This window comes from Trichosurus vulpecula, chromosome 2 (assembly GCF_011100635.1).
Source record: "Trichosurus vulpecula isolate mTriVul1 chromosome 2, mTriVul1.pri, whole genome shotgun sequence".
Lineage (NCBI taxonomy): Eukaryota > Metazoa > Chordata > Mammalia > Diprotodontia > Phalangeridae > Trichosurus > Trichosurus vulpecula.
The window spans coordinates 291,259,455-291,284,799 of record NC_050574.1 but is presented as its reverse complement, the minus strand read 5'-3'; the positions used below and the strand labels follow the sequence as shown (position 1 = coordinate 291,284,799).

At 40.0% G+C, this 25,345-nt stretch overlaps 1 protein-coding gene across 2 annotated transcripts in view; it reads left to right on the top strand.

Annotated features, from left to right (window-relative positions):
- Positions 1-25,345, top strand: part of ACMSD (aminocarboxymuconate semialdehyde decarboxylase) — an 86,268-nt gene that overhangs the window by 14,598 nt on the left and 46,325 nt on the right. For both annotated transcript variants that reach the window (XM_036744569.1, XM_036744568.1), the window contains exons 3-7: positions 9,311-9,407; positions 13,401-13,450; positions 14,582-14,818; positions 23,171-23,264; positions 24,827-24,922. In XM_036744569.1, coding sequence (XP_036600464.1) covers positions 9,311-9,407; positions 13,401-13,450; positions 14,582-14,818; positions 23,171-23,264; positions 24,827-24,922 — 574 coding nt within the window. The remainder of the gene's footprint in view (positions 1-9,310; positions 9,408-13,400; positions 13,451-14,581; positions 14,819-23,170; positions 23,265-24,826; positions 24,923-25,345) is intronic.

Sequence of the window (25,345 nt, the reverse complement as noted above, 5' to 3'; positions counted from 1 at the left end):
AGGATCATAAAGTATTACGTTTAGAGCTGGAAGGAACCTTACAGACCATCAAGTTCAGAACCTTTATTTCACAGATGAGTAAACTGATGCCAAAACAGTTTTAAGACTTGCCCAAGGTCACACAGCCAATAAGTGTCTAAAGCAGGATTTAAACTCGGGGCTACCCTGACTCTAGGACCAGCACTCTATCAACTATACCACCTAGTTACCTATCATAGAACTCTGGAAATCACTGCAGTTGTGGCCACATGAGCTATAGAAACACAAAAATAAATAAAATTACTAAAGAGCTCAATGAGAATAATATCACTATCCTGTGCCACAGCATCATCTCACCCTTAACACATGCACATAGCTCCCCTTCCCCTTTGACTGATACAATCTTTTAAACAGTAAGGAAATAAGGCCCCCCCTCCCCTCTCCTTTTTTTTTTTTTGCAAGATCATCTCTATGTTATGCTAATGGGTGTAAAAATGCAAAATAACTCTACTTAAGCATTTGCACTGGCTACAAAAAAGACAATTTCAGAGTTGGGAGGGAGTTCAGTGGCCAACTAGTCCAATTCCCATCTCAAATGGAATTACCTCTACAACATAGCTTTAGGCAAACCTTCAATGAAAGAGAACCTACTACTTCCCCAGGCTGCCCATTTTGCTTTTGGATAACTTGAATGGGGGGTGGGGGGTGGGGGGAAGAAGAGAATCTGTGTATAGATAGCACCTTTATTAAGTACTTATACTCTGCACCAAGCATTGCACTAAGTGCTGGAGATACCAAAACAAGAAAACAAAACAGTCCCTATTCTCAAAGGGATTACATTCCAAAAGAGGAAAACAAAACATAAAGAGGATCTGGAAAAGTGACGACTATAGTGACAGAGGGCAAGGCACTTGTTGGAGAGGTGGAAAAGACCAGAGCATAGTGGCTGAGGCTCCTACTAACATAAGTGAGTTTTTTCTTACCTACAGCCTAAATTTGCCTCTTTGTAATTTCCATCCATTCACTGCTCCTCTGTATGCCCCCTAAGGCCCAAGAGAACAAATCTAACCTCTCACATGATGGACCAATTTGTACTCAATGACAGTTTTCATGTCCCAATGAACTGACATCAGGTAATTCACCATTCTAGTTGCCCTGCTCTTCCCTAGTTGCTTCACCAGCTGTCCTTTCCAAACATTGCTGCCAAGAATATCCATAATACTGATAAGCAATTGGGAAATTTAATAAGTGTTGATGATTATTGCTAAAGAAAACTATCGGCAATCTGAGCAACAGAGTGGCATAATCAATAGAATATCATACTTGAAGATTGAAAGATCAGGGTTCAAATTCCACCTCTGATACTCATTAGCTTCATGACCATGGGCAGGTCATTTAACCTTTCTATGCCACAGGCAACACTCTAAAATTATAAGTTATTTTGTGATTGGTTTTGGGAGGGGGGTTGTAAATGATGGTCTACATCAATAGATCCTTAGAAAGTCAGAGATATGTATATTCTTTATACAAATGGAAACATAAAGTAAAAGAGAAAATATCTACAAAAAAAAAACTTGAACTTAGAAAACAAGAAACCTAACCTCAATAGACCAGTCTCAGAAGGAGAAATCAAATAAGTCATTAACAAGCTTCTCTGCAAATGGCACCAGGACCAAACTGTTCCATCAGTGAATTCTTCCAAATCTGCAAATGACTTGTGATCTCTGTATTCCTAGACTATTTCTAAACATAATAAAAATGGCATGCTAATTCAACTTTTTTGTGAGGCAAATGTGGTTTGACCTCAAAAAGTTGACTCATGAACAATATAACAATTATGACACCGCTTTCCTCCCACCTTCCCCAGGTAAACAGGAATAACAAAATCTGGGATTTTTTCATTTACAAGGTGTTTTCATTCTTCTACATTCATTTGGTAAAAACCAAAATCTTCTGGGACAGCTGGTCTCAATGCCTAATTTAGCAGAGATTTGAACTTCCTGAAAGATCTTCCTGAAACATTTTACAATCATGTTTTTCTCTCTGTTTCCCTTCTCAATCCTTAATTCTTGAATAGTCCTGGAACAGCTCCAGTGACATTTGTTTCTTATTGTAGAGCTTTATAAAGATTTCAAAGAGCAATTCATTTCTCCTTTGTTTGGTATTTACTGGAAGCAGGCAAATTCTTGATTGATACAGCCACCTTTGGTGCACTGAGACATTGGCCATTGAAAACAGGAGAATGTTTCAGGGGCCATATGTGACACAGGAGGACTAGAACAAAAACCATTCTCATCAACAGACATTTATTGAAGGCCTACTGTATGCTGAGCATTCAATACACAAAGGCAAAAACAGTCCCTCTTTTCAACGACCTTATAGTATAATTGGAAAGTTAAGGCATGCACAATAACTAGCACAGTACCTGGCACATAGTATGCACTTAATAAATCCTTGTGGATTAAATAATGAATAAAAAACACATACTATATAAAATGATTATTCCTGTTACCTAGGTGCTAAGGTAAGTTGTTTCTTCACATTTGGCATCTAAGCCTAGCTACTAGGGATGGGAGGTGGAGCAGTAAAAGAAAGAAGATGGACGCTTTTGGAGAGTGGACTGTAACTGGGCTTTAAACTAACCCCTATGGTTCCCTCAAAGTGTCATTTTAAAGCTAGAAGGTTCATTAAGGAACATCTGGTCAAACTCCTCCATTTAAGAGGGAAGAAAACTGAAACCCAGAGGGGGAAGTCACTTGCCCAAGGTCACAGTCAAATAAATCCAAATCTTATAGATTTGAAGACAGTAAAAACAGAAAGGGAACTAGAGATCCTCTCATCCAAACCCCTCATTTTACAAAATAGAAAAGAAAGATGCAGAGTTAGTGTAGGAGCAGGGACTAGAATCTTTTTCTCTCTTGTCTTCCAACCCAGAGCTGTTTCATCCAAGCTATTTAAATCTGAGGGGCAGTTAGGTGGCACAGTGTATAGAATGCCAGGTCTAGACTCAGAAAGATTCATCTTCCTGATTTCAAATTTGGCCTCAGACAATTACTAGCTGTGTAACCCTGGGTAGTCACTTAACCCTGTTTGCCTCCATTTCCTCATCTGTAAAAGTGAGCTGGAGAAGCAAATGGCAAACCACTCCATTATCTTTGCCAAGAAAACCTCAAATGGGATCATGAAGAGTTAGACAGAACTGAAACCACTCAACAACAAATTTAAATCTGATTTCCCTCGGGAACAAGAGAGTTGGTAGTCAGAGTGGCAGCTGCCCTTCCAGGGCATCAGTCTCTTATCTCATGACAAAGAGCTAATCAGGAGACTGGCTCTTCAGACCTTCCACATGTACCTTATGCCCCAAATTCACCTCACTTAAGGTCCTCCTTCTACTCCTCAGGAATTTTTAATTAGCATGGTATAACAATGCTTTAAGTGGGGGGGGGGGCGGGGAGGAGGGAGTCATAGAGATGAAGGAAGCAGTCTCACTTCTCTTACCTTGCCACTCAAATGAATAGTCCCACTTGCCATGAATTAATTCTGCTGGTACCCTGGATGCTCTTGAGTTGAAAAAATGTTGTGAGGTGGCCAGTTGACAGTGAGATGATGAACTTCCTACAACAGGGCTGGCCTCTCTTCTCATTGTTGAGCTTGGATATCACCATACCTAGTACTCTTCCTGAGGAACCCTAAAAGACCATCAAGATGGAAACCCGGCTGGAGTCTGCTCCTGTCTCAACTCTCGTTATCCTATCACAGGCTCCACAAAGTCACAGCTCCACTCATTCCTTTACTAAAGGATTCACCATAGCCTTCTTACTTAGAAGAATACAATTTCTTGTCTTCAACTCCTTAAAAATCTCCTTCTTTGGGACCAATTTCCCACCCTTGTGCAAATCCCACCCCCCACCTTATAGCCCTATTCTAGTTATGACCCGTGTTGGAAAATAAAGTAGACATAGGTAGGGGCCATAAAGCTAATCATACAAATTTGGGTTTTATTCATATGAATAACATGATAAAAATGGTATTTAAAAGAGACTAATCTGTTTCTCTACAGGATTGACTAGCGTGGGGAGAGATTGAAGTCAGGAAAATTAATTAGAGGAACTAGATTCAACTAATTATGATGTGCTAACGGCCTGGACTAAGATGTTGGCAATGGGAATGGGAAGGGCAAGTAGATATGAAAAACTTCATGAAAGAATTCAAATGGCTTGTTGACTGTTGAAAATTTAACAAATATTAATTAAGTGCTTTCTGTGTACAGAGTACCGTGTTAGAGCCTGAAAGAGGAACAAAGTTTAGACAAAACACTATCCCTTCCCTGAAAAGGTTTACAACTTAGTAGGGGGCTATAACTCATACATGAATGAATGTAATACAAAAGTGTATGTGCTAAATGCATTAGAGATGCAAATAAACTGCCATATCAGGTAAAGGCTTAGGTTACTGCTAACAGGAAGATAAAGGACATTTTTAATACAGGTAGCATTTGAGTTGGCTTTTAAAGGGTGAAAGAAATTCAACAGGTACAGAGGGAAAGAGAGGCAACTTTCATGCATAGGAAATAATACGAGCAAAAGCATGAAGGTGGGAAAGCTTGGGAGAATCAAAGGTTTGAATAAAGTATAGAGTATGTGGAAGAGGGTACTACCAGATAAAGCCAGACCAGTAGAATAAAATCAGATTGTGGAAAGCCTTCAAGGCCAGGCCAAAGGAATTTGAACTTTACTTAATTTACTTAATAGGTAATAGGGATTCATTGAAGAGTCATGAGCTAAGAACTAACATATGCATAAGGAAGATTAATCTAACATCAGTGTGAGGGATGGAATGAACAAATTGGATGTGGAGAGAAGAGAAAGGGACAGAAGAAGGAAGTAAAGGGAGTAGGAGAGAGAAGAGTTGAAAATGAATCCAAGGTTTTGAACCTGCTTGACTGGAATAATTATTTCCTTTGTTAGAAATAAGAAAGTCCAGAGAAGGAACTGCATAGTTCAATCTTTGGGAGGAAAAATTATGAGTTCTGTTTTGGACATGAAGAATTTTAGGTGATAGTAAGACATCCAGGTAAATGAATCCAAAAGGCAGTTAGAGATTTGTGAAAGTCTCCTAAGAGAGTCTCAGAAAGATGACTAATTCCTGATTTCAGCCATTTCTGCTTCTTCAGTCTAGTCATCCTGGCTGTTTGCCTTGTCATGTAGTCAATGAGACTGTGAAATATCAAGAACAGTAATAAACTTCTGAAATCAATATCAGGTATTTAAACTGAATAGAATACTGACTAATTAGATGATGTTCAGTTTTGATAGCCTGTCCGTATCTTGTCCATATCTTGTCCATCCCCTATTCCTTAAAGATGAGGATACCAAGGCATAGAGAGATGAAATTACTTTACTGATTCACACAGCAAATTACTGAAAAGACCCAGATTAGAATCCAGGTTTCATGACTTCAGAATCATAACTATGATTTTCATAAGTTGGCTGAAGCAAATTTCACAAAATATACTAGAGCAATTAGTCATCAAGTCAACTTTTTAAGAAAAATTCATTTGGTGGTAGAGAGACAGGGACCCCAGGAAACAGGGAGGATAAATAGTATTTTTCTTCCATATACTCTATGGTCCAGTCATATTGGCTTACTTATTGATCCTCACACACAATATACCTCTTTGTATTTTCCCTGTCTGCTGTCCCTCTTGCTGGAAGTCTCCACCTTCTCCCCTCCACCTCTTAGAATCCCTTGCTTCTTCAAGAATCAGCTCAAATGCCACTTTACTTTCCGTCTACTTTATCTATATCTTTTATATATCTTCTTTATGCAAATGTTGTCTCTCCCATTAGAGTGTAAGCTCTTTATAGACAAGCGTTGCTTTTTCTTTTTCTTTGTATGCTCAACATTTAGCATAGTGCCTCCTGCATATAGAAAGATCTTAATAAGTACTTTTTATTATTACATACTATAAAAAATACTGTTGATTGATTGATTCACAATAGCTCAAATGTCAGTTCTTTTTATAAGACTTTCCTGGTTCCTCCTCCCTCAGCTGCTAGTCTCCCTTCCCTGAAATTACCTTATATTTACATTGTTTACGTATGTAGTGTTACCGATCTCTAAGATTCCTTCCAGCTTTAATGTTCCTTGGACACATACAATGATAAATATAGTTTCCATGTGAATAATTTCCTCCTTTGGAGGAATAATTTTTAAGTACTCTTTCATGCTGAATGGCATTCTAATATTAAGCAAGGAGGAGGAGGGGGCAATCCTTCATGTGACAAATGAAATACATTTCCCAGATTTTTTTCTTTAATGCCATCTCTTTATTTTACCTCCTCTCTTCTTCCCCCTAAAAAAGCTTATAACTCACTCATGGCTTCACAACGGAAATCGAATCAATCCCACCAGCATACTGGTGCTGATGACCAGGACACAGGCATTCTGAGATGTAAATAATTGTTAGGTTTGTTCTCCCTGACATGATTTCACAAGTCACTTACTCAATGACTCTGGAGAGTTATTGGTCATGGAAAAATGCAAACGTTGTTGAAGAGACCTGAATTCATTTTGTGGGTGAAATGTAGCCTGGGCTTTAGATGAAGAAATTGGGGCAGAACAAGTACATGGAAAGAGAAAGAAAAAGCAAAGAGCTATAGTTCAAGATGGGTATGAATAGAGCTTAAGATTAAGTCTTGGTAGGAGAAGAAGAAATAGGAAAGGGGAGGGGAGGAAACAGCCAATCAGAGGACAGTGGTGTTTTTTTTTTTTACCTGCTCACACGCATTTTGCTCTCCCACCAGGGATTCAAAGGTCGATCTTTAGTCTTTGAGGTATCACATAAACAACTTTCAGAAAGACACTCTGCCCAGAAAGAAAAGGGAAACATGAAAAGATGCTAGTCCTTCTATTAACTAGCAGTGTAACCTCAGACAAGAATCTTCAGGAAGAGAGACAGCTTGAAAGGGTGGAGACCTGGATTCAAATTTTTTTCTATTTATTTATTTATTTGTTTGTTTATTATTTTTTAAAATATTTTTAGTTTTCAACATTGATTTCCACAAGATTTTGAGTTACAAATTTTCTCCTCATTTCTCCCCTCCTCCCACCCTAAGATGGCATAAATTCTGATTGCCCCTTTCCCCAGTCTGCCTTCCCTTCTATCACCCCACTCCCCCCGCCTTATCCCTTTTCCCCTTACTTTCTTGTAGGGCAAGATAGAGTTCTATACCCCATTTCCTGTATATTTTATTTATATTTATTATATATTTTACTTTGGAGCTTTTTGTCAGGGTATGATTGATTTCAATGTGGATATTGCTTTGTCCCAAGCTTCAGGGATTTTGTGCTGCTGTTTTCAGAGCAACTTCTATTCTGAGGTGGTATGATGCTCCTCTCCTGGCCAGTGCTCTGGTCTGGGAATGTAGGCACTCCTTTCTGCTGTGTAATCATCAAGAGGACTCCCTCTCCACAGCCACCACGAAGCTCTGCCACACCAGTGTTCCTCCTCCCCCAAGAACCACCAACCAGGACTGTGACCCAGATCCAAATAGGGCAAAGCAAGAGAACTTTGTCTCAGTGCCACCAAAGTGCTCTCTGCACTCCTACTCTGATCGGCCCCTTGATTCTCCACACCATCTAGTCTGGAACTGCAGAAGCAGCCCCCACTGCTGGTACTGCTGCTGCAGCCACCTCTGCTGCCCTGGGGCTGCAACTAGACCACGCACTTCCCTCACCCAGATCCAGCAGTTTTCCCACTGACCTGTTGTCAGTGGATTGTCTTTGGTGTTTGTGGGTTGAGAAATCTGGAAACTGCCACAGCTCAGTGATTCAGGGCGCTGAAGCCTTCTCCACTCAATGTACTATGGCGTGGTCTGGGTTCTGACATTGCCCATGTTGAGCTGAGCTCCACTCCCAGCTCGGTGCGATATCCCCTTCCCAGTGACTATCCAGGCCGTCTTGGGCCGCAGACTTGTTTCCTTCTGTTATTTCATGAGTTCTGCAGCTCTAGAATTTGCTTAGAGTCACTTTTTATAGGTGTTTGGAGGGATTTGGGGGAGAGCTTAACCAAGTCTGTGTTTTCAAGCCATCATCTTGGCTACACCCCCCAGATTCAAATCTTATTTCAGATATTTTGTTGCTTCGTGACCCTGGGAAAATTGCTTAATCCCTCTGTGCCTTTCGGTGTTTTCTCAGCTGTATAGTGAGGAATTTAAACACAATGGACTCTAAGGTGCCTTCCAGTTCTAAATCTCTAATCCTATGATTTCTCTGCTTCTCATGTTCCTCAGGTATAAAATAAGAGGCTTGAACTGCATGGTATAAGATATCTGCCAGCTCCAAAGTGATCCATCCACACACTTACTTAATATTTTCCTATGACCAAGTCAACATTTGCAAAATGACTGTGACAATAATAACAGCTAGCATTTATATAGCACTTTAGAGACAGCACCCCATCCACTGCACCATCCAGCTACCCTTAAGAAGAGAGGAGTAGCTTGGCATAGTGGATAGAGCCCAGAACTTGGAATCAGGAAGACTTGAATTCAAATTCAGCCTCAGATACTTGCTAGCTATGTGACCTCAAGTAAGTCACTTCTGTCTGCCCCAGTTTCCTCATCTGTAAAATGAGAATAATAACAGCAATGATTTCCCAGGGTTGCTTTGAGGATAAAATGGGATAATATTTGTGGAGAAAGTTGCAAAACTCAAAAAGCATTGTATAAACAGTTTGGGGCTCTATCCACTATGCCAAGCTACTCCTCTCTTTTTAGGGGTAGCTGGATGGTGCAGTGGATGGGGTGCTGTCTCTAAAGTGCTATATAAATGCTAGCTATTGTTTTGCTAAATCCTGCTTTGTGACTTTGGGCAAGTCACTTAGCTTCTCAGTGCCTTAGTTTCTTTGCTTAAAAAAAATGAGGGGGTTAAACTAGATGTCTGCTAAAGTCCATTCCAACTTTAAATCAATGATCCTATGATTAGTCATATTTAGTTATAGAAACACAGGGAAGCTTTCTGAACCGCTTCAAGGTTAACTTTGGCCTTATTGATGTCTCGCTTTAATCAAATGATTTATTTGTCCCACACTTAGCTATAGAATTTAAGAGCATATGTCCAGTTCCAAGCAACTATGTAGGCAGGAAGCCTTTGGTAGGCAAATACATTCCCACTTCTAAGGGGAAGCAAAACTGAAGATTTTAAAAATCTACAATTTTTAAGGGGAAAAGCCTTGCAAAATACTTACAGCTATAGTCTTTCTATTTGATTCCAAAGGCACACCAACAACCTTGGTTCACTTTCTATTGACCAAAGTTTCTCACTCTAGGGAGAAGCCAAAATGATGAAAGATGGAAAGGTCTTCCGAATTATCCAAGAAAACTGCTGGGATCCATTAGTTCGTATTAGAGAAATGGATCAAACGGGTAGGTTACTATTTTGTGATTAACTACAGCTATCCTTTAGGAGTTTATTGATCAAGATAGCATATAACAAAAATAATAATTTAGGATTTCAAGGAACAAAGATTCGGATACACCCTCTTCAAGCTAAGTGCAAGATGACTTATGTCAACATACTCTTGACAAGCATTTATTAAGTGCTTACTATACTTCAGCCACTATAGTTGGCAATGGGGATCCAAAGACATAAAAGAAGCAAACTCTATTCTGGGGGAGATTAATACAGGAAAAATACAAGAAAATATGTACACCTCCCATCCTTTACCCCCATTCCAAGTCCTTGCTTTGACCTAATTCAGTGAAGTAAGGCTGCATGTATGTTGAATGTTGTCCTTGAGATGAGAAAGACCTGAATTCAAATCCTACTTCAGACATTAACAAGCTGTTATGACTCTGGGCAAATCTCTTAACATCAATAAGCTTCAGTTTCCTCACCTGTAAATCAGAGATAATGACAGCACCTACTTCATAGGGTTATTGTGACAATACAATGAGATAGTACATGTAAAGATTTGTAAAACTTGAAGAGCTATATAAATGTTAGCCATTTTTATTATTATTGTTATTATTAAAATCCCAGGCAAGTAACTGAACTCAGGCCAAAAAGGTTTCTCTGTAGAAGAAGGTAGGGGTTGTGGACTCAAATGGGTAAAGACAAAATGAGCTAGATGTTCCTATACAGAGTGAGCAAATCCCAGAACACCTGGTAATGGCAAGTAAAGTGGGGCTTTTTGTTGTCTTTTGTTTTGGAGTGCTTCTCAGCACTAAGGCAATCAAGTGCCTTTGAGTCCTGCCTTTGTTTCAGTCAAGAGTTTTTGATTGAATCAGGAGTCTTTGATGACCTGCTTAAGACATGGGAAGGCCAAGGTCACATGGGTTTGAGTCATATGGCTGTGATGCCCTCTGTGGGCTGATCCTGAAGAAGTATATATATACTCTGAGGTTAGCATTTTGCTTGGGGCTCACTCACTGGAAGAGTATTCATGTGATTTGACCAGATGAGACTCTGGGTAGCCATTAAGGGGCCCCCAGCTTTGAAAACCCAGATGGTGGTGCTTCTCTCTCTCTCTGGTAACTATATATGTATTGCTATGGACAGTTAGAAGCCCTGTCTGCTGATTTGTGTTATTTGCTCTATTTATATAATTTCTGCTTGTAATTTCTGTTTGTGTTTCCTCTGAAGTTGTAAACCCCTTAAAGCTGCTTTCCTTAGAAAAGCAGATCAAACCTGTGCTAGCAGCCCTCCTGTGTGCTGGTGTTATTGGCCTCACACAGCCACAGTAGCTGCAAGTAACATTGTTGTTACGCACTTTCAATTATACTAGCCTTGAGTATGTGAGACAGACCTGAACACAAGGCTAGTGGGACTCCTTTGGAGTCCAGGCTGTACTCAAGTACATTCATCAGTCATTCTGGTTGTCTCTAGCTCCATGTTCCTTCTCCCTCTGTGGGGAGGCCTACATCAATCATGATGATAATGATTGCAAATTACACATTTCTATTGGCTTTCAGGTTTGCAAGGCACATTGAGGAAGTAGTCCCCCCAGGCCCTCCCCGTGCTAGCCTAATTGCTTAAAATCAATGAACAGCAGAAAATATCCTTAGCAATGGCTTCTGGAAAAGGGGCTTTAGAAGCCTACCTAGAGAGAAATGACAAAGCCTTTCCTGGGAGGTGAGGCAAAAGACTTGATCTCAAGTGAAGCTACTTCAGATGTCTTCCCCTGCAAGGGGAAAACTCAAGAAAACAAGACTCAGAGTAATTGGTGTCATAAACCAGCTGTTTATAACTAAACTCAAGTTTAAAATGTGCTTCTTGCTTTTCTCCCTCTTACCCTCCCTTTCCATTTCCATTTCATTTCATCACTCTGTGTTCATTTGTCCTCGGGACAAAGAGATAAAATGGTAAGCTCTAAGGGAAAGAGTTTCAAATCTGTTTGTGTCATATTCATGGGAAGAAAAGTTTAATTAGTGCCCTCAGGGTCACCCCACCACCTGCCCCAAAGCAAAGATGCAAAAGGATGGAAAAGGATGAAAAAAGTCCCATAAGGGGCCTGGGACTGGTGTCTGAATTAGACCCAAGGAATGGGGTTTACCACTCCATCAGGAGTGGTAAACTCATCGAAGCCCTGCGGGGGATGGGGAAGGAGGAGGAAGGACAGGACAGCAGAAAGGAAGCAACAAGTTTATCAACTAACAGAGCCGGGTGCAATTTTTGCTGGAAGGGTAGAAAAGGTGGTTCGCCTGGTATATAACCTCGGGGAAGAAAAAGCCTGTCTTGGTACAGTATATGCTAAAGAACTAGCAGCTGGGGGTTGGGGGAGGACATGTGCCAGGAGAGAGAAGCAAACCCTAAGATACCACTGAATGGGGAAATACTCCAGAGAGGTATTGTATAGTGACTTACCCAAAGCCACACAGGTATTAGTGACAGCCTCTACCTCCAACTCCAGTGCTCTTTTCACTACGCTAACAAGAAAATCAGTAGTGATTGGTAAGCCCCTTTAAAGTGACCCTAGACACAGTACTTGCTGCCTGTATTGACTGTTTCCAGAAGTCTGAGTGAGTAGAGAATAATGCCAGTTTCACCTTTTGGAGTGAGGATCCCTCTGTCCACCACCAGGCTTGGCACAATTTGAGGCATGTAGGTTGTATTTGACATATCATCATAGGATGGAACTGAACACGAACTGGGAGTTTCGAGCCCTACTTAGCAGGCTTGGCCTTACTCATTAGCTTTCCTAAATGAAATAGTAGTCTGCACTGAGCTCACTTTTGAGTGTTTAGAGGAGATCCCTTTAAACCCAATATAAAGGAATCTAGATTCATGTGGGGATAGGGAAAAGGAGAAACCAGAACTGTAACTAAAGAGGGGTAACTAAATCTTTTCCTCAGGATATCAAAATTTTAGAGGGCATAAAATTTTAAAATAAAGATTTTTAAGGTTTGTGCAAAGGAGGCAGAACCAAGATGGTGGAGTAAAGAAAGCATTCAGTAGAGCAGATCAATAAATTGGGCATGCAACTAAAAAAAATAGAAAAATAAATTTTAAAAGTCCCAATTAAACACCAACATGGAAATTCTGAAAATCAAAGGAGAGATTAATAAAATTGAAAGTTTAAAAAATTGAACTAATAAATAAAACTAGAAGCTGGTTTTACGGTGGGGGATGATAGATGAGCTATTGGTTAATTCGATTAAAGTTTGTACAGTTGGGGCAGCTAGGTGGTGTAGTGAGTAGAGCACCAGCCCTGGAGTCAGGAGTACCTGAGTTCAAATCTGGCCTCAGACATTTGACACACGTACTAGCTGTGTGACTTTGGGCAAGTCACTTAACCCCAATTGCCCTGCCTTCCCCCCTCCAAAAAAAAAAGGAAAAAAAAAACAAGGAAAAAAAGAAAAATTTTTTTAAAAATGTTTGTACAGTTGATCAATTTATTACATTTACATTTTGACAACATCCACACTCCTTCAGCAACACAGAACAACTAGTTTAGCACCTAGTCGGAAACAGAATAATAATTTAAAATAGGAAGCACACATCTTCCTGCCCTGGCTACACACCAAATGAACTCCTTTCTGCCTACCTCTACACTGCTCCCCTCTCCCAAATTTTGAAAGACCTTTCACCAGCAAGGGTCTTAATACTTGTATGGGGTCTCCATTGGAAGCCAGTAACCCAGGGGCTCTGTCTCTCTCCCATAAGGTAGTGTCCTGGAGTCTCTCCTACCTTATATCCCACCCATCCCACAGTTTGTACTATTTAAAATTTTGAATTATAGATTGAAGTTCTGATAGATTTCATACTTCTGGCCCCAGGTGCTATTCAACCAAGATGCAAAGATTGCTAGTGATGATCCTAATAGGAATTCAAAGGGAGGTAAGGCTTTGGGGAATGGATGACATACAAAGAAATATAAAGAGCTGACATTTTCTCTGGTTTGGTCTGTTTTTTGATAGGAGTAACTGTCCAAGCCCTTTCTACAGTCCCTGTTATGTTTAGCTACTGGGTAAGTGTGAAGCTTTGAACTGTCCATTTGAAAGGCTAATAACTTACCATTTGGTAGATGGTTCAATCAGAGCCTTCAATACTAACAACCCTCTTCCCTCAAACCTCCTTCTCTTCATCCACCCTCTCCCTTTATGACCGCTCCTCCATACACAGAACCAGGAGCAGAATGAGTAAAATTTCAGAAGCAAACAATGTTTGCCAGAGTTGCCTGTCCCTCTCTCTTTCGATCAAAATTTACCAGGGTTTCAATTCTATAGATTTTTGTTAGGTGACTGCTGTACTTATCTAAACCAACAAATTCATTCATGTTAAACAGTAAGACAATTATTAAATACATTAGCATTACCCTTCTAGGGAAATGTATATTTGAAAGGGAGTGCTCCTGGAATTAGAAAGCTTTAACAAAAAAAAAAAAAAATGGTGTCTAATGTTGAGAACTTAAGAAACCGTGAATGAATTAATTTAGCCATGCATGAAAAAGCATTAAATAGTGACTATGTGTCAATCACTGTTCTAAGCACTAAGGACACAAACAGAAAAATTGAGATAGCCTCTGCTCTCCAGGAGCTCACACTCTAATTGGGGGAGGCAACAACCCATAAAATAAAGTTCTGCTGCAGAGCAAATGGAAAAGCCCCAAAGTCCCAAAAGTGTTTCTATGAGACAAATGACAAAACTCAGAGGTCCTCAGGATAGGTCATAGGACAGTGCTGGTAGATTGGGTGAGAATATTTCCATTGGATTAAAGGAATATTTATTAAATTTTCACTGCAGGGTAAGAAGCAATTTGGCATGGTGTTTACAAGGCCAGCCCTGAAGTCAGGAAGATCTGAGTTCAGGTTCCACTGCTCACACATTCTGGCTCTGGGTGAATCGCCTAATATCTCAGTGCTCCAGGCATTGATCTAAAACACTAAATTTCAGACAAGTTGAATTAGTGGAAGCAGCTTCCATATCAGGAGATCCTACATTGGTCAAATGAGTGAAGTGCTTAGCAGTGCCTGGCACGTAGTAGGCACGATATAAACGCTTGTTCCCTCTTCTTCCTCCCCCTGCTGATGAAATCACACGTCCAAGGCTATAGAGAGATACACAGATCATTCACCTGTCCCCTTTTGTTTCTTACCAGGCCAAACCTCATGATACCTTAGACCTGTGCCAGATTTTAAATAATGACTTAGCTGCAACTGTTGCAAATTACCCAAAGAGGTTTGTTGGCTTAGGAACATTGCCAATGCAGGCTCCAGACCTGGCAGTGAAAGAGATGCATCGATGTGTGAAGGAGCTGGGTTTTCCTGGGATACAGATTGGATCCCACATCAATGAGTGGGACCTGAACTCTAAGGAGCTCTTCCCTGTCTATGCGGTAAGTCACTGTAATGGCAAGCAAAGTGGAACTTTTTGTTTTGCTCTTTTTTCTTTTGGAGTTCTAGTTCTTCTCAGCACTAAGGTAATCAAGTGCCTTTGATTGAGACTTGCCTTTGTTTGAATCAAGAGTCTGATTAATCAAGAGTCTTTGATGACCTGCTTAAGTCACAAGAAAGCCAAAGTCACATGAGTTTGATTCACATGGTTGTAACACCCTCTGTGGGCTGACCCTGAAGAAGTGTACATATACTCTGAGGTTAGCATCTGGTTAGGGCTCCCTTACTGGAAGAGTATTCATATGATTTGACCAGCTGAGACTCTGGGTAGCCCTAAAGGAGCCCCCAGCTTTGAAAACCCAGATGTTGGTGCTTCTCTCTCTCTCTGGTAACTATATATGTATTGCTATGGACAGACGGTTAGAAGCCCTGTCTGCTGATTTGTGTTATTTGCTCTATTTATATAATTTCTGCTTGTAATTTCTGTTTGTGTTTTCTCTGAAGTTCAGGGTGCTAATGTTTTCCCCTGAACTAAGTGAATGAGATATATATATATGTGTGTGTGTGTGTATACATATATATATATTATATATATTATATATAGTTTGATTTAAGTGAGATTGTAAACCCTTTAAAGCTGCTTTCCTTAGAAAAGCAGATCAAAAACCTGTGCTAGCAGCCCTCCTCTGTGCTGTTGTTATTGGCCTTACACCTCCACAGCAACTGCAAGCAGCAATGGTATTACAGTCACTGCGGTCAAAATCAAATAGAAATGGATCTCTGGGCCCTCACATTGTCCTAAAAAATCACAAATTAACATTATCTATGTTGAGTTGTACTTTTATTTGTTAAACATTTTCCAATTACTTTTTAATCTTGTTCAGGCTGTGCTCTGCAGTTTTGCAGGTGCTTGAAGGCCATAGCGAAAAGTTTGGTACCTCTGCTATAGATATGCAAGGTTCTTCCTCAGCTGTAGGATCCTAACTTGTCTAAAAGTTGGTGTCACTATATCAGAGGATCCTAGATTTAAAGCCAGAAGGGACGTTAGATGTCATTAAGCCATCATTAAGCCAAAGTTGGGAGGATCAATAGATGTAATGTATGTAAATGTTTACTTCACAAACTTTAATTGTAACATGAGCTAGTATTATTTTCTAGTCCCAGAACTGGCACAACCATAGGGTGTTGGTTTCCCAACTTTCACTTTCCAAAGAACCACTGGTAAGGAGGAACTAGGTATAGCAGACATGGAAGAGAGAAGAGGGGCAATGACAACCCAGCCAGTTTAAAAGGCTACAAGCTGGCTACAAGCTGTAGTGGCCATGTCAGCTACTTCTTTGTTTTGACAGAGCCTAGTAAACCAGAATGTACACCAATGGGAGGACAAGCCACCACCTCAGCAGTGACTTTAACAAAGTCACCAAATAGAGGCCTGAATTTTGAAACTAGTCTACTATATAGAGATCTAGGCAAGTCTGGATATAAACCACAGACAATCTTTATCCTATTCACATTGGGTTCAGATACCTCTAGGTCCTATGTCTTTCTTTGGTAATAAATGGACTTGGTCTCACTTGCTACCCTCTGGGGTTCATGCCATAGATTATTAATCCATGATTTAATGCTCCTATTACATTATGATAAATTGATCATTTATCTTATAGTTAACCAAAAATGTTTAGAGAACTAGGTTTATGAGTCTAAGATCATGGTTTTAATACTCAAATATACCAGTAAACTTCATTATGTTCTTCAAGAATAGACTACATCCTTACTTCTAATCAACTGCTATAAATATTCCTCTTTGATCTGAAGGGCAATCAGACCAGAGACTGTGAATAGATGAGTGTAAATACAATTAGAACAAGTCACAGCATTTCTTCTAAAGGTGTATCAGTAGAATCATCTTCATATATTAAAAGCTCACACAAGGCACTCCTCAAGTCTTGAACATTCAACATGCCACTGTCGCTATGTGTAGGAAGCCAGTTAAATATTGCCACCCTTTCTTCTATACATCCCAGGGAGCTTCCTGCCATGACTCATTCTCTCTGCCTAGCAATCAAGCCCTCTTAGAGCCCAGAGTAGAGGAACTGTCCAACCCAGTGATTCTTCACCACCATTTCCTTTCTCCTCCATCAAGTGGGTCTTGTGCAAATATGTTTCTGAATTAATTGGTCATAGTTCATTTAACTCTATCTCCACAAATCACTTTCTTGTCTGTTCATAATCCCCTTTAACCTCCTTTCTCCTCTTTCTTTTTTCCTCTTTCTCTTTTTCTTTGTCCCATTGGGATCTAGAGAGACAGTCAGGCACCCAGACACACAGATAAGCAGATTAACTCACAGAGAAAGCTCTGTCGTATTAGTTATCTAATATGTAAACAAAAAGGAAAGTCATAAATTTGAGAAATAATTACCGTTGACCTCTCATTAGCTCCGGAAAACTTCATCAACTTCTTCATTCCTCTCCAGTTAAACCAACTTTTCCTACAGCACCAATTCTAAAAAGCTATTTCATATTCAAATGCATTGTTCTTATACATTTTTTTACTGTATAATTTTATGCTGCATAATTTTAAACCATTTTCATTGCCAGCACACAGTATCACAGAATCACAGCATTAGAAGGAGTAGCAGAAATCATCTGGCCCACTCATAACTGACTTCTTTGTCATTCCTTCTTGCTTTAGTTCTACCACTCACATCAGAAGGTAAAAGAACATCTTCCTCAGGTCATGGAGTTCAGAAGAGCTTTGGGAGGTTTTGCCAGGTATATTTAGGGGTACTTGATGATTTTTTGAGGAACTGGGCCAGAGATGTGTGTTTGCCCACCCTTGTTCCCTTCACTGTAAATTTCTCCATTGCAAGGAAGGTGTTTTTTCATTCCCATAGTCCAAGTTGGGCTTCATTTACTCGAAACGGATTTGGTAATATATTCATGTGTATGGTGCCTGCCTATTGTGGTAGCCTTATGTAATTCTGTGTGTAGCTGGCAGAGCACCAATAGCCCAGGGTTGCCTATATTTTTCCACATCATTAGAGAAAGAAATTTGTATCTCACTATGCATGACCACTCACCCAGGCATTTTAACAATAGCACGCATTTATGCTGCTTGTTAAGATTTGCAAAGCAGACGTATTTTCTCATTTGATCCTCATGATCTTGTGAAGTAGATACTATTACTATTCCTATTTTACATATGAGGAAACTGAGGCTAGGAGAAATGACTTATGAGTAAGTGTCTGAGGTAAGATTCAAACTCAGGTCTTCCTGACTCCAAGTCTAACATTCTGTCTACTGCACCATGTGGCTTCTGCTGCTAATGTCATATTCTGCAGAGGCCATAAAAAAAAATGCAGCTACATGTTGGGCCACTATTACAAACTGTACTTTAGCTTGGGATTAAACAGGCTTTAGAAGAAATCTGACTAGCACTTCTAATACTCTTTTCATAGGAACAGGCATCCTAAATTCCAAGCAATTGACAACAAATCAAACTGGGAGTCAACCCTTTCCTAGGCTGGGGATTGCTTCTATACAGTATGTATCACAGTGAATTAAGTCTCCCACTAGTGACCTCTGCTCTGTTATTTACTGCCTGTGTAACCCTGGGCAAATAACTTAACCTCTGGGGACCTTAGTTTCTTCATTTATAGAATGAATTTGTTGGACTAGATGATCTCTGAGATTTTTTTCTAACTCTAAATCCTATGAGACCATTGCCATCTGGGTGTCTTTGTTCCAACACCTGAGCCTAATCTACTTAGAGGTCAAGGTCCTCCTGTCTAGTTCCTCACATCTATCCTTTTTCTGACCTACTTTTTTCCTGTCCAGACCTAACTGCTGTCTCCTCATTTCTCAAGCCACATCCCTTTTTCTAATCTGAACCTCTATAGACTAAAACCCTTTTCTCTTTTTCTAAGTGTGCTGTGTGTCCCACTCAGACACCTGGGTTCCCTTTTAATCTTTCTATTTTCTAAACCTAGAGTCATCTGGGACTCCCCGGAGATATTTTGGAGAGGAACTCTAGGGACATCCCATATTCATTCATTAACTATTTGCAGATAAACATGAATCATTAGCCTGATTACTCCAAGGATATTTAAGGTAGATGAAAAAGAAAGATGATTCATTACAGTTTGTAAATGTGATTACCAAAAGATGATACCTCAGGATCATAGGTTGTTAGAGATGAAAAAGACTTTAGAGACTTTATTCAACCCCCTCATTTTACAGGCACAGCAGGAAAATGTCTTCTCCAACGTCACACAAGTAGTATGTAGGAGAGGTTCTATCTGACCCTGCTCCTCTGTCTCTATAACCAGTACTCTTTCCACTCCAAGATGAATATTAATAATGAGCACGGCCTCTTTTTTTCTCCTTGCAATTCCTTTGCATTTGTTAGATTTTTACTGTGCTCAAGGAGAGAGGCAATATAGTGTAGTAGATAGAGGGCCAGACCAGTTAGGAAGTATTTCCAATGCATATTGGCCACGTGACTCCAGGCAAATTACATAACCTGGCAGTGTCCTCCAGCCAATACTTACAGGACTAGAGGCTGCTGATCTGCATTGGTAGAGGGAGTTAACTAAAAGGGAGGTTTCTATGAAAGTGAACTCACCAGTCCCAACCCCACCTGTCCCCTAGGGGGAAAAAATCGTTCAAGGCACTGTACACAGTTTAGTTCCTAAGATTTCATCACAAATTTATGACCATGCTAAAAATTTCTAACTTAAAAGAATATATCCTTTCTTGTTTAGCATTTACTAAATGGCTGCATGGACTATTGGAGGTGCACATTTTGACATAGTCCCAATATGGTGGGGAGAAGGTAGAAGAGAATGAGCATTTATATTGTTCCTACTATGTGTCAGGCACTATGCTAAGTACTTTACAGATATTATCTCATTTGAGTCTCGCAACAACCCTGAGAGGTAGGTGCTGTTATCATTCCCATTTTAAAGTTGAAGAAACTGAGGTAAACAGAGATGAAATGACTTGACCAGGGTAACACAGCTAGTGGGTATCTGAGGCCCTATCTGAATTCAGATCATCCTGGATCCAGGCCCAGAGCTCCATCTCCTATGTCACCTGTTTAATGAGACCATTAAACCTGCTAAAGAGACAGGAAAAAAAAACATTTTTTTCCATATAAGATACAAGAAAAAGAGTACTCACTCTGGAGTGAGAGAATCTGGATTTAAATCCCATCTCTCATGCTTACTACCTGTATGACCATGGGCAAATCACTTAACCCTCACAGGTTTCAGTTTCCTCATTGGTAAAATGAGAGACATTGCCTAGATGCCTCAACTCTAGATCTATGATCCTATGGTTTCATGATCCAAATATACCTTGCATAAGGTTGCCATAGCCAAAGCCATGTTGTAATTATATTATGCATTCTATTTTTTTTCTGTAACCTGAAGCTCTGGATTTTCACTATGATGTTCCTTGGAGTTTTCATTTGCGTATTTCTTTCGGGAGGTGATTGGTGGATTCTTTCTCCTTCCACTTTGCCCTCTGGTATTCAGAGATCTAGGTAGTTTTCTTTTAAGATTTCTTGAAATATGCCTATGCTCTTTTTCTGATCATGGTATTCAAGTAATCTAATGATTCTTTAATTTTTTTTTCTCCTTAATCTGTTTTCCAGGTCAGTTGTTTTTGCTATGAGATACCTTACATTATCTACTTTTCTCAGTCATTTGGCTTTGTTTTAATATTTCTTGTTGCTTCCTGGAATCATTGGCTTCTATTTGGTCCATTTAAATTTTCAGGGTGTTGCTTGGGCAAGTGTTTATACCACTTCACCAAGCTGTCAGTTCTCTTTCCACTTCTTTCCTCCATAGATTTCATTTCTTTTTCAATTTTTTCAAGTGCTCTGGTCATTTATACTTTTGTCAACTTTTCTAGTTAAAAAACTTGCTTCATCTCTTCCAATAATTCTCATTAAGTTTGTGTCCAGCCTGTATTTTTCTCTGAAGCATTGCTTGTAGATGTTTTGAGTCATTTCCTTCTGCATTTGTGTTTTAAGCATTCCTGCCAACACAATAGCTCATTATGCTGGGATTCTTTATTTTCTTTCCCGTTCTTTCAGGCTATTTCCTGACTTCAGACTTGATTTTAGGGCAAGCCTCTGAGGCACTTCTGGAGGGAAGGTCTAGGGTGGTCCTATTGATGCTTTCTTGGGCCATTGAACGTTGTGTTATTCTAGGATCTCAAGAACAGGCTTAGAGCCTACAAGACTTTAGTGTTCCCAGAATGGTCTGATCCAGGGCAAAGTATAATTGCTGACCCCCTAGTTTGAGCTCCACAGGTTCCTGACCTGGGTTTAGGTCTGAGTAAGAGTAGATTGCTAGGGGTAGCTAGGTGGCACAGTGAGAAGAGCACTGGCCCTGGAGTCAGGAGGACCTGAGTTCAAATGCGGCCTCAGTCACTTGACATACTTACTAGCTATGTGACCTTGGGCAAGTCACTTAACCCTAATTACCCTGCCTTCCTCAAAAAAAAAAAAGAGTAGATTGCTACTATATTTAACCCTATCAACCAGGTGGAAAGCTCTGTTGGCTTAGAGCAGCAGAATTGTAGTCTTCCCTTTGGTCTAGGATCCCCACCCTGATAATTTCTCATAATATGGGCTAGATGCTGAAAGTAAGACTGATTTGAGCCTGAGGTCTGGGCCACGCTGGTACTGTTGCTTGCTTCTGAGCTGAACTTCCTTCTTTCTTGGTACACTGCCCAGGGCCACCATACCCAGCAGAATGCTACTCCCTGGCAGAGGCCATATTATCAGTCTGCCCTGGATCTGAGACCTGGAACACAGTAATACGCAAAAAAGCTGCTAGTTCACACCTGTCCCAGTTGCAGTACACTGGCATGGGTCTGGGTCTGGGACCTCCTCTATATCTGGTGCACAGTCTTACCCTGGGCACTAGAATGCTCTGGGTGTGACATGCTCCTAAGCCAACCTGTCTCCAGGGTCCCTGTCTATGTCTTTATACTGACCTGAGCTGGACAAAGGACACTGTCGTTTTTTCTGGATTTCCCGGTCAGGATTTGATCTAGTGCATTTATTTTAGAGCTGTCTGAAGGAGATTGTGGATTGGAGCTCACAGCACTGCTTCCTAATTCTCAGCCATCTTTACTCTGCCCCTCCACATTGTACATGCTAACCAAAGTCATGAACCCTGGTATAACATTGATTGATATGCCACTCATTTATAATCTTTTTATCATTGTCCCTGTGGAACTAACTGCTGTTTATAACACAAAACATTAGATTCCCCCATTAGACTGTAAGAGCTTGTTTTTTGCCTTCCTGTGTATCCCTGGTGCTTAGCACAGTGCCTGGCACATGGTAGGAACTTAATAAATTCTAGTTAACTGAATAACTAATAGAGTATCAAGTTTTTGTGGACCCTATTAATGATATTAAGCAGGGCAGACTTATAACTTCCGGTATTCATTGACCTTTGTTAGGAATTTTATTTTTTTGGAATACAAACATTTTGCCTGTTCAATCTCCATAAAGGGTATTCCTTCTTAATAGGTATATCATTTCCTGAAATGGTTTGAATTTGCCACTGACACTGAATTCATTTACTTGCTTACCATGGGCTAAGCAGAGCAGCCTACACACCAAGGTTTTCCTTTTGTACCAGGCAGATTCAGAGACTCAACCACGTCTGTGGAGCTACCCCTGCAACTAAGAAAAAGAACACCAATTCCACTAGGATTTTCTAGCTATCAGTTGACAGGTCAAACTACTCTGATTCTACCTCTAAAGTAGCATGCCCCATAACCCCCTTAGCTCTCATACAAGGTATTCCCATTTCTGTATCTGGCATGTTGAAAAAGTAGAAATGGAGAAGCTAGGGAGGCTTCTCTGAGGACTGACAGAACTCCCTACCCCATGAGACCTGTGGGAGAAAGCAGGGAAAATTCTGCCCATAACTAGGCTATGAGATTATATCTCTTTCCCCTACTGGGTCTATGAGATAAAATCTCTCTAACCTTCAACCAAAATTATGACTTATGAATATGTATTTGATGGATTGTTTTGCCAATACAAATCAATTTTAACTCTAAATTTTATCCTAATCTTCTCTTCTGCATTTCTTCAACCTGGGAGTCTTATTTGCAGGAGCAGAACTTATCAATGAATGCATCCCCTGGGTCAAGAGATGGTTTCCTAATTCCTTGGATTTATTTATTCAGTTCAGTACTATGTTCAGAATCCAAGAATGGTCATTTCCCCAGAGTGATACACTACAGGCAAATGTAAACTCAGCTGATATTTTGCTTCTGGCCAATCTAAAATAATCTCTTTCATGTTGCTTCCTTCCTTGAAGGCTGCAGAACAGCTGAACTGCTCCTTGTTTGTACACCCGTGGGACATGCAGATGGATGGACGGATGGCCAAGTACTGGCTTCCCTGGCTAGTTGGTTTGTATTGGTTTTGGAGGCTGGGAACGTAGCAACAGCTTTATGTTTTCCCAATCATCAGCTAAAACATAGGATATCAAATTTAAATCCTTAATGGGAATATAGAAGAGAGCCCAAGGTCCAGATTCCTCTATTAGATCCAACCTGTGGTTCTTGGATTGTTTTATAACCTAATAATAGCATCAATTGAAGTACATTTACTAAGTGTCTACTAAATGCCAGGCATTGTTCTAGGCACAGAGGATACAAAGAAAAAGAATAAAACAATACCTTGCCCTCAAGGAATTTACATTCTGTCACGATGACACGTACACGTATAGATTTTTACAAAATTTACACAAGATAATTTGGAAGCTGTGAGATCAGGAAAGGCTTTATGTAGAAGGTGGAGCTTCAGCTGAGTCTTGAAGGAGACTTAGAGATTCTACCAAATGGAGTTTAAGAAATACATTCCAGTGATCTTAGAGCTTCTATTCCTAAAACTGAGATCCTCGATATAATGTAATGAGATCCCACAAGTAATATAAACCAGGCAGCCAAATTTCAATGGGCTGACTATCCACTCTGTAATACATTATCCAGACCCCTGCTTCTCTTCCTCCACACATTTTCAGTCATATCACCTCTTGCTACGACTCTACTAGAGTCCATAGAAGGAAAGGGATTATTTGGCTACTTGTTAATATCCCTGGTAATAAAAGGAAAAGGGTTGAAACTCACAGCTCTCAGCAAATCTTAATTAATATCCATACATTTTTCAAAGACCTCCAGGAATAGAGACTATATAGTTTCCCTAACAGTACTTAAGGTGAACAGAAATCTCGATCTTTGTCTCTCTGCCTTCTTATAAAGGGGAGTCCAATAAAAGAGGATTTCAGGATAGTTGGCTCAGATTCTTCTGAGGGATGTAGGGCAACCTGCATTTTTTAATATCAGATGTTGAAGCTTCCTTCAACCCCCCTGAGAATTATACCTCAGTGACCTGACAGCTCAGAAATGTGCCTGTTAAACTCTATGGAGTTAAACTCTTCTGAAGGTCTTCTTAACAAGGTTTGTAATGTCTGTCTAAGGGAAGGGAAGTTAATCAATGCATTTGGTGTGGAGTAACTACATCAAGAATCCCAAAGAACTTTGTAGACTTCATATAAATCTACACTGGTTGGCCTTGACCTTATCCCTTGGGAGCAGACAGACAGGGGGAAGGACAGAAAAGGGAAGAAGAGAACCAAATGCTGTTATCTCCATTCCAAGCAGACTAAAGTCAACTTGTTATTCATGTTTGTAAATCATCAAATGACCCAGGAACTCAAACTAGGTCTTCTGACTCAAAATTAGTTTAAATCCCTAAACAACCCAATCTAAAAGTCAAAAATAATAAGTTTACATTATCTCCAAAGTAATGGCATTTTTAAGGTCTGTATTTATCAAGTCATGGGAGCATTAAACTTAAGAGATTACCAAATTGAAGAACAAGAAAGGAAAAAAAATCTACAATCCCTCTGCAATAGTTTTGATTCAATCTAACAAGCTCTGCATCTTGCTATTTTGCTTGCTATTTTCAGGCATGCCAGCAGAAACCACCACAGCCATTTGCTCCATGATTATGGGAGGAGTCTTTAAGAAGTTTCCTAAACTTAAAGTGTGCTTCGCCCATGGAGGTAAGAGCCTGGGGGGTATAGTTTGCCAAATTCATAGGATTTAGAGCAAGAAGGTAGCTAGTGGCTCAGTGGATAGAGCACTGGGTCTTGAGTCAGGAAGATCTGAATTAAAATCCAGACTCAGACACTTCCTAACTGTGTAACCTTGTGTAAGACATTTAACTGCTTAACCTTAAGCCTCAGCTTCTTCAGTTGTAAAATGGGAGTAAGAGCACCTGCCTCAAAGGGTTGTTGTTAGGAGCAAATGAGATAATATTTGTTAAAAAAAAAGAACGTGTGACAGTACCTGACACATATATGAATGCTTATTCCTTTCTCTTCCCTTATTCCCTTCCTTCTACATACCTTAGTTATACTGAAAATGTGCTTCCACATCAGAAAAAGTGATGCCTGATCATTGATCTCCTTGTTCTCACCATCACC